The sequence below is a fragment of the Pecten maximus genome, chromosome 13, assembly GCF_902652985.1.
Source record: "Pecten maximus chromosome 13, xPecMax1.1, whole genome shotgun sequence".
In the NCBI taxonomy this organism is placed as follows: Eukaryota; Metazoa; Mollusca; class Bivalvia; order Pectinida; family Pectinidae; genus Pecten; species Pecten maximus.
Window position 1 is genome coordinate 33246916 of NC_047027.1, and position 10317 is coordinate 33257232.

Consider the following 10317-nt stretch of genomic DNA (forward strand, 5'->3'; position numbering starts at 1 on the left):
TGATCGTAAGAGGCGACTGAATTTGGGATCTTATCTTTTCTCCTCTTTCTTAACAACTTTCTTCTTCCTAATGTCTCCCTTGACAATGCCTCACTTTTGGCCTTTAGTTGAGCGTTCGCCGCTGTGAGGAAGGTTTTGGGTTCTGTCCCCTAGCCGAGACATACCAGAGTCTTTAAAAATGGTAGTTGCTACTCCTGCTTAGCGCTCAGCATATTTGGAGTGGACGACTGGTTGGCCCGTTGTCAGTATAATGTGACCGGATGGGGTATGCTGCTGGATGTCTTCGGCAGTATGCTTCAGTGAGATAGCACTTTAAATCGGCAAAAGTTCCGGCCTATCACAAGGAGACTTAACACGAACATAACGCAGCCTCCCAAAACACACATACGCACTCACCACACGCATACATGTCGCATGCATGGGAAGCCGTCCTTAAATGACCTTAGATGTTAATAGGACGTTAAACAAAATAAACCAAACCAAACCAAAGCTTAGGTCGGGTTCATGTAACGTAGTGAGAATGACCATCTAGAATCTAATTAGATTGTCGGATCTGTAGGCATCACATGCAACGTTAATGAACAGTACATACATCAGGCCAATGTGGAGGGAAATATCATAGGATTAAATTGCAGGAATATTTCTGAGTCCGAAATAGCGTGTTAACATGCGAGGTTATCTGGGCTTTGGAGGAAGTGAATTGGTCTGTTCTGCTTGATCTACATAATCTGGGCATCATGGAGGCCCTACATTAAGATTCTGAAAATATCAACATTTTACAACAAAAACACGGGTACAAATTTCTAAATTCCCGCTCCAGAATGATGCCTTATTTTGTATATATGCTCAGAAATAGATCATAATGCTTTAAATTTGCCCACTTCCAATCAAAATAAATTCGTTATCATCACAGTCCGATTCTATCCTTGATATTGTAAATCGTCTGAAAGGACAGCACTCGCCACACGCATGCATATCGCACGCACGGGAGGCCATCCTGAAATGACCTTAGCTGTTGATAGGACGTTAATCAAATACAACCAACCTATCAAATTGTTCTTGTTTTTAATAATGACCTGGTTACATCATTTGATATACAAAGATAATGCCGTCTTCATCTTTTAAATATTTAGGTAGAATATCCTTACGGACCATTTTCCATTTTCCTTCTTTCTCAATATCGTCCATCCATGTTTCGAAATGCTGTTTGCTTTCATTTCTGTTTAGAAGACAAGGACGCGTGCACAACACAAAGAAGCCGCCTACAATGCAAACATATATTATATGTAAAATACACTAATAACTTTTTTCTAAATGCCACATCTGTTTAAATTATGTTCAGATCTAGAGAATGAGAATTATTATTTCTTTCATTGTAAATGTAAAGGTTTAAACAACATGGCAGTGCGTAACATACTGTTCGGCCAAATTAACGTTGATGCGTAAGGAAACTGTGGCGCCAAATGTAAATATTGGAATTGAGAGGGTTTTTAGCTGACCTGCCCGAACGGCAAGTGAGCTTATGTCGTGGTGCGGCGTCCGTCGTCCGTTCGGCCGTCAACTTTTTCATTTAAACGACTTCTTCTCAATAACCAAGAGGCCCAGGGACTTGATATTAGGCCTGTAGCATGCTGGGGTGAAGGGCTACCAAGTTTGTTCAAATAAATGACCTTGACCTTCAATCAAGGTCACATGGGTCAAATAGGCTATCATCTTCAAACAACTTCTTCTCAGTAACCAAGAGGTCCAGGGACTTGATATTGGGCCTGTAGCATGCTGGGGTAAAGCGCTACCAAGTTTGTTCAAATAAATGACCTTGACCTTCATTCAAGGTCACATGGGTCAAATAGGTTTATAATTTTCAAACGACTTCTCAATAACCCAGAGGCTCAGGGACTTGATATTGGGCCTGTAGCATGCTTGGATGAAGGGCTACCAAGTTTGTTCAAATAAATGACCTTGACCTTCATTCAAGGTCACATGGGTTAAATAGGTTATAATCTTCAAACAACTTCTTCTCAATAACCAAGAGGCCAAGGGACTTGATATTGGGCATGTAGCATGCTTGGGTGAAGGGCTACCAATTTTGTTCAAATAAATGACCTTGACTTCATTTAAGGTCACAGGGGTGAAATATTTTTAACTCTTGCGATAGCAAAGAGTCACCAAGACCCAATATTAGGCCAATAGTATGCTGGAATGAAGGACTAGAAAATTTATTGACATGAATATTAAAAAACCTAGCTTACTCTGATATTTGAATAAATTTTTTTATCAGCATTCCTCAATCAACTGCAAATTTGCTGTAAAGCCAGGTGAGCGATACAGGCCCATTGGGCCTCTTGTTTTCTGTATCGCTTACTTCCAACAATTTGGTTTGGTTTGATTTTATTTGTTTATAGGTCCGCCTCCCGTGTTTGCGATATGCATGTGTGCGGTGAGTTCGTATGTGTGTTTTTCGAGGCTGTGGTATGTGATAGGCCAACAATATCCATTAGATATGCCAAATAAACCAGATTTTTAAGCCAATCAGAATCTACCACATGACCGCAATTTCTTTTGCAAATTGCATTATGTTGGGATAGGGAAAAAATATACAAAAGACGAAACTGAAATGTGATAATTTAAAGTATCCGCCCCTATATACTATTTAGGGCTGACCAAAATGTGACCGTCTTAGCTGTTAAATGCATTGCTTTGTTTTACACATTTAGGATGTTTTATAGTGCTGGAACGAATTTGTGAATTTCAGGGGCATCAAATCACCACGCTGTCACTGTTAATAAAATGTAGAAAAAATATCGTGATGGCAATATCACGTTTAAGGGCGGTCAATTCTGTCTTGGATTTAAACAACAGCATTGGCGGATAGACATGAACGCATCGAATGTCCGGAATGAACATTTTTATAAAGCAATGCTAAATTATGGATTGCTTATTCTATTACAATTCATTATAAGACAATAAGCTTATGGTAAACTCAATGGACTTTTCTTGACGTTGGACGTGGATAATTACCTTGTTTAACAAGTCGGACGACTTCAAGTAGGCATTCACATGTCAGGTGCCCGTTGTTACAAGCTCCAGATATAGTGATGACATCATAGGAACCTATTGAAGTGCATGAACATAACGAGTTAATAACAATATTCAGAAGTCCGTTGATACAATTGGAAATTTGGAACCAATATTTACGGTCGGAAAACATAAAAACCGATAATTTTTATCACACATCAAATAAAAATACTAATAGATATATTACATGTTTACATTTAATTATCTTCTCTGATCCTTAGATACCACAATATATTGTTATAACTCCATGTCATTTCAATTATATTTGTATACATGTCTGATGTTATGTTCACAAATGACACCTGGTATAAACAATTAAAACTCACCTGCTGCAATATCAAGTTGGTTTCCATCAAGATACTCACATATTAGCGTTTGATAAATGCCCTTTTCTTTTGCTTGAGCTAACATTCCTTCAGAAGGATCTAAAGCGTCTATCTGGACAAATCCTTGTTTGGCTAGCTGAATTATATATATATATATATATATTAAAAAGCAAACACGAAAGAAAAATGATAAAGATATAATTATTGAGCTCACAAATATTTATCTCCTCCTAAAGTAGCATTTCAATTGTGTGTTCATACGCTCACGCTACAGTTATATATACCAATCTGTAAGCAACTATATCAAAACGAATTGCCAATACCATTTGCATCAAGTGCGAAACCAGTTTTGTGTATCTTTTGTGGAAAAATGAACTTTCAGTAGAGCATCCCGACGAGGGGAAGCTGTCTTCTCACGTCTGCGTATATGTTAAGTTACTCACACTTATTTATCATGAAATGAGGACAAACCATATGACCACGCATGTGCTCAACCGTTTACTGTCTCACGTATAAGATGGAGTCTGCAGCTTTTAAACATTAACCGATAAACGTTTCCACCTACAGCTATTGCTGGGATTCTCATTTTTCTGTCAAAGTAATGTTCCATTTACTATGGCGGTAAACTAAATCTTGTTTGAATTTGGCTACACGCTATAATGTTTGAATTAAAATACTTATTCTTCGTGAAAAGTCATATGGCATTCAATACCATAATCAAATGCAGCATTTAATAATTGATATGAGTATTAATTACATTAAGGGAACTTTTTACATATCATGTTAAAGACATTACCTGTTCACCAACAAAACCTGTGCCAGCTGCAACATCAAGGACGTGAACGTTCTCTCGATCCTCGGGGTATAATGCAGCCAAGGCGTTGGCAACCATAAATGGACCGCGATAATCCGCCAGGTTAAGTTCCTTTTAAAATAAATATAATAAAACCTTATTGTTCCTCTTTCCCAACTGATTTTCTATTGTATGATTAAATTCAGCAACTTAGAGATAAAGGCAATGGATACAGATGTAACTAGAAATAAAGTCTGTAGGTATCCGAACTTGTGACATAAAACAAAACCGGATGTCAAAGTTGAACGCAAAAACAAGGTCCAATAATAATAATATTAGAAAAGGCAATTCCTCTGTAAGTGACTCTTGAATGATTTTATTTTCTAACTTGGTCGAGATCTTGTCAATATATTGCTGCATAAAAAGTTTCATCAAATTTTGTTGATATTTACTGAAGTCGTGTTTACAAGGTAAATGATAACGGACGGACGGACTCGAACGCTCACTGACTTAAGCTCACATTGGTCGTTTGAACCAGGTTAACTAAAAAGGAAATGAAGAATCTTGTTGCTGTTAGCATTGCTAGCATGTAGTTATATTGAAAATGAAAAATTTAATTTACGTATCTTTACTTACCCAGGGCTTTATAAATATAAAGACGTCTCTTATTTGCAATATGGTCCTGCAACAACACTGACAAATACTATGATGTCATTAAGATGTACGATTAGTACAAACAATACTCTAATTTAACATAGAATATTACGAATAACTAACAGTACCTTCTCATACAACATACTCCAAGAGTCGTAGTAATGTGTCATCTCCTCCCGAGTCTTGGTTTCCTGACATTCCTTATAAAATTTCTTAAGGCTCTCCATTTTTGAAGATTTACTTGATCAAATAAAAAGGCATGGACTTCAGTGCTATCTCTCCACTGTCGTGTTCTGTAAGGTAATCATGTTCAGTTTATTTTATACCAATTAAGATGTATCAGCATAATGTTTGACAAAATAATGTCATGTCAGTGCATCAAAGAAATGTACTTAAACCTAAACAGTGACCGCATCAGATACAATTTAGTTAGATCACACTTCTTTTGTATTTTTCCTATAGTACTTGTACGTAATATTATTTTCAAATCAAAGGGAAAACCTTATTGGTTTCGTATATAAAACGTTCCAAAGACAAAATGTAAACTGAAAACATAGTCAAGCTGTGGTACCAATGATGAATATTTATTAAACATCAAATGTTTCCGCCCTTTTTCTTTAGATGTGCCCACAACACGTTATAGACTGATCGGGGAAACAAAATGGGCAAATTGTATTAAACGAAAAGTATTTCATAAGATCATAGACCACACTTTTCATCAAAATTTATTTCATTTCATGATCATTGTGGGTTATTTTTCAGGTTTTGAAGAGTCAAAAATTTAAACAAAGATGATAATTGGTCTAATAATTTATCAAAAAAAAATGAATAATTGCCGTTTGAAAAATATAAAAACAATGAATTTTGAGAAAACCCATTTTGTTGCATGCGGATTTTGTACACAAAGAAATAACGCACTTTCGTAATTCCCTGTAATTGTTTATTTATTTATTCATCAAAAATTTCACAATCAGAAAAAAAAATAAAATAACAAGAGATCCCAGAGGGATCTTGGCGCCCACCATTGAATGATCTTCATAGGTTCCATATCAGATTGATCTTTTCGCTACTTTTCCCTTCATTTTACTAATCTGTGCAAATTGAGACATCCCTCCAGTACTTTTCAAACAAGGGAATCCCAGCTATATAAGAAATTTGAGATTTAACGATAATGGCTGTTTGTTTGCCAGGTTGTTTTCAGGACAGACTGGTCCAAAAATGCAATACAAGGGACCAAGGGGAACCTACTTATGAAATTTGAGAAAGATCCTTTCAGTACTTTGAGAAATAGAGATAACAAACTTCAATTGTCAAAATCCAAGATGGCTGCCTGTCGGCCATATTGTTTTCCGATTGGTCTCAAAACGCAATATGCATAACAAGGCACCAAGGGAAACCTACATATGAAATTTCAGAAAGATCCATTCAGTACTTTCTCAGAAATAGTAATAACAAACTTAAATTGTCAAAATCCAAGATGGCTGCCTGTCGGCCATGTTGTTTTCGGATTGGTCTCACAACGCAATATGCATAACTAGGCACCAAGGGAAACCTACATATGAAATTTCAGAAAGATCCATTCAGTACTTTCTCAGAAATAGCGATAACAAACTTCAATTGTCAAAATCCAAGATGGGTGCCTGTCGGCCATGTTGTTTTCGGATTGGTCTCAAAACGCAATATGCATAACTAGGCACCAAGGGAAACCTACATATGAAATTTGAGAAAGATCCATTCAGTACTTTCTCAGAAATAGTGATAACAAACTTCAATTGTCAAAATCCAAGATGGCTGCCTGTCGGCCATTTTGTTTTCCGATTGGTCTCAAAACGCAATATGCATAACTAGGCACCAAGGGGAACCTACATATGAAATTTGAGAAAGATTCCTTCAGCACTTTCTGAGAAATAGCGATAACAAGAATTGTTTACGGACGGAGGGACGGACGGACGGAGGGACGGAGGGACGGACGGACGACGGACCACGGACGCAGGGCGATTTGAACAGCCCACCATCTGATGATGGTGGGCTAAAAAGAAACATCAATGCATGTCTAAGTACGTTACATGAAAATCTAACGACATGGATAAGGGGTCACGTCAGGATGACCTTTTGGATTACCCAATCAAATTACTATTTACAAATTATTGGAAGTTAATTTTGTATGTGCGAAATAGCATGACTAGAGTGCATAACTTGCACAATCTATCAATATGTTTTAAGTCATTTTGTCCAACGAAGCATATAGCTATTTCATGTTTTACCGAAATGGTTACCTTCAGATGCATGATATGACGAATGGGCGAGATCGATGACAATTCTCCATGAAAGTGAAATATTCAGATGATAAAGGTCATCAGAACGTGACCCCTCAGGCGATGTCGTTAGATGTTCACGTACTGAGAATGACCATCTAAATTATAATGCTAATTCTGTATGCCTAACGTACTGAGAATGACCATCTAAATTATAATGCTAATTCTGTATGCCTAATGTGCAAAACATTAAAATGTTTTTGTCCATATTGTCGTAATAAACTTACATGATATCTATGATTACGTGGTGAAGGGAGACCAGATGTTGAAGATGAATCGGTCCTTCCTCTTCGCTGTTGAGATATTCCTTTGCATCAATGGCACTATTTACTACATATCTGATATATTTACCGCCTTATATAGTAACATTTCGGTAATATTGTAACACATCGGTAATACATATTCAGATACATAAATAAATATCAATTGAGAAATCTGAGTAACAAATGAGACTGTTTGAAATAGCTGCTTTTCGCTCTAGTCCAAACAATTATGTAGCCGCCAAACATACTGGATATCCTTTTTTATGCATTTTAATTGTGACAAAGATTGAACAAGAACCACTTTCTTCATAAAAAATATATATATGATATTCCTTTTAGATACACATATGAAGAAACACCAATATGCATTGTAACCAAAACAATACCAAGGAATTAAGGTCCAAAAACTCACTGTCTACATTTTTCTCTTTGTTTTGTTTGGTATTGTTTTACGTCGGCAGTATGCTTCAGTGAGGTACCACTATAAATCGGGAAAAGTTCCGGCCTATCACGCGGGAGGCCGTCCTTAAATGGCATTAGCTGTTAATAGGACGTTAAACTAAATCAACCAAACCAAACCAAATCATATCATGGCACGATATGGTCCTGGCAAAGTGTTGTTATTCCCGGGTGGGGCCGCGGTGGCCGAGTGGTTAAGGTGTCCCGACACTTTAACACTAGCCCTCCACCTCTGGGTTGCGAGTTCGAAACCTACGTGGGGCAGTTGCCAGGTACTGACCGTCGGCCGGTGGTTTTTCTCCGGGTTCTCCGGCTTTCCTCCACCTCCAAAACCTGGCACGTCCTTAAATGACCCTGGCTGTTAATAGGACGTTAAACAAAAACAAACAAAGTTATTCCCTGCCTACTACAACCATTTCTCAAATGTCACCAGTGGAATTCAGCACGATTTTTTTTTTATAAAATGACTATGATATTGTCCTGAACAAGTGTTGTTATTTCCGCAATCTTATTTAAATCTACTTACAGAATCTTGGAAGTGAATTTCGTACGTCAACGAATATATTAATATGTATCGACTTTTTATCACCAGTACCTCCACAACCTCGATCTTCAAGCTCGCTAGCGGTATTACCTATTTTTATTTCATTATTACCCACAAAGTCCTGCTCAGACCTTTTGATACAAAATAAAATCTTATTAATGCCTTTATTTTAGGTTTCCAGACACTTTTATTACATCGGATTCTGTGTCATGATGGATACAAAATGCACCTGACGCCATATCGTTTAAATCAGTGTAGAAAGGGCGACAGATATTGCGGAATCCATGAAGGAAATGGCACTCGATATATATTTCGTAGTTTTCGTTAATAAAAATCCGAATAACTAATGAAGTCGCATTTTGAGAAAAACAAATGTTTAAATATGTTGTCTGTTCTTTAGTTAAACAAGATATTTAGAAATTATTAGTCTGTTTACCACAACGCCGATATATACTAAACCAAACCATATTTTTAGATCATAAGATTTTTTGGATTTTTTTTTAAATTCCTTTTTTGGCACCGCCCCTGACACCCCAGGGAACAGTTGGTGCTGATATGTGCATACCATCAAACTGCCATCGCATATTATTATTTCTAACCAGGTTTGAATTATTATATATCCAAGTAAGACAACTGCTCCTTAAAATGTGCTTTCCCTTCATGAACTTAAATTAACATGTCTCAAGGAAAAAACTAACAAGACCCCAGGTTCATGAATTTCATGGTTTTGGTTAAGCACCTCAAGAACACTCCATCCATCAGCATTTGATTCTTGGATAATTGGAAATATGGTTTTTTTTTTTTTTTTCTATTTCCGTGATTAAGATCCCTTCCATCGCGTCGTAAATCGTCATTCTGAACGGATTCGTATTTTAATCTTTTATTGAGAAATGAATTTCACACCCTGTGTATTTTTCTTTAAAAGTCGGATGTGACTTTATAAATAAATCTAGATCACATGATCTCTAAGCAGAACAAACGCTTCCTAGAATACCCCTTTTAGAACCTCGGTCGACGAGCTGTCACTTTAAGTTTCATCAGTCATAACATGAGACATCGGCCCTTCATTACGTAATCTCTCCATAATATAGCTACTTTTAGCTTAATTAAATCTGTACCGAACAGTTATTATAAGGTTCTAAATCGTAAAATACTTTTCTAAATGCCTTTTGCATGGTTTGCTACAAATCATACATGCTAATGAACCATTAACATAATACTATGTAACACCTGCGCTATGTTTAAAATGTTCTATGATATAAGAAATTGATATACCATTAGATATTTGAAGATACTCTGACGTGAGACATCATGAATGTATAATTAAGCAATGATCGACGATGGACGGTTTATTGTCAACGGTTGATCCTGCCAAAAGGTCAAAGGGACTGTCAACTGACTTTTATTACTATGGTTATGTTTTATGAGTTTGGTTTGGTTTGGTTGATTTTGTTTAACGTCCCATTAACAGCTAAGGTAATTTAAGGACGGCCTCTCGTGCGTGCGACATGCATGCCAGGGGTCGACATTAACGCTTGTCCGATTGTCCGGTACCAGACGAAATTGATGTCGGACAAGTGAAGTCATTAAAGTACTTGTCCGACGGGACAAGTAGCAAATCTGTCTTTGTGTTTTATTTATATTATATTCTGAAGTCAAAACTGATTCAATACTCACTGTAAAATGAGTAAACACTCCGTTAAATTGTGTTAACCATCGAACGGAAGACGTGAGATGATCATGCTTATTGCTTAATTCGGAACTACATAGAAACGATGGTAGACTTCCGAGGGCTCCCGAAACATGTTATCGGTATCATTAGTATGTTTGAATCACATACGGAATGCTGTACATGTGAGAGCATCGATACTTTGACGCAGATACCATA

The 10317-nt window shown here is 36.9% G+C and overlaps 1 protein-coding gene across 1 annotated transcript; it reads right to left on the reverse strand.

Annotated features, from left to right (window-relative positions):
• Nucleotides 1-1080: 1080 nt before the first annotated feature.
• On the reverse strand, nt 1081-5075 carry LOC117340683 (methyltransferase-like protein 27). The gene is made up of 5 exons (XM_033902446.1): nt 4977-5075; nt 4198-4326; nt 3402-3537; nt 3019-3111; nt 1081-1262 (listed from the first exon to the last, which is right to left on the reverse strand). The coding sequence occupies exons 1-5, from the start codon at nt 5073-5075 to the stop codon at nt 1081-1083; spliced, it is 639 nt and encodes a 212-aa protein (XP_033758337.1).
• Between the last annotated feature and the right edge of the window lie 5242 nt (nt 5076-10317).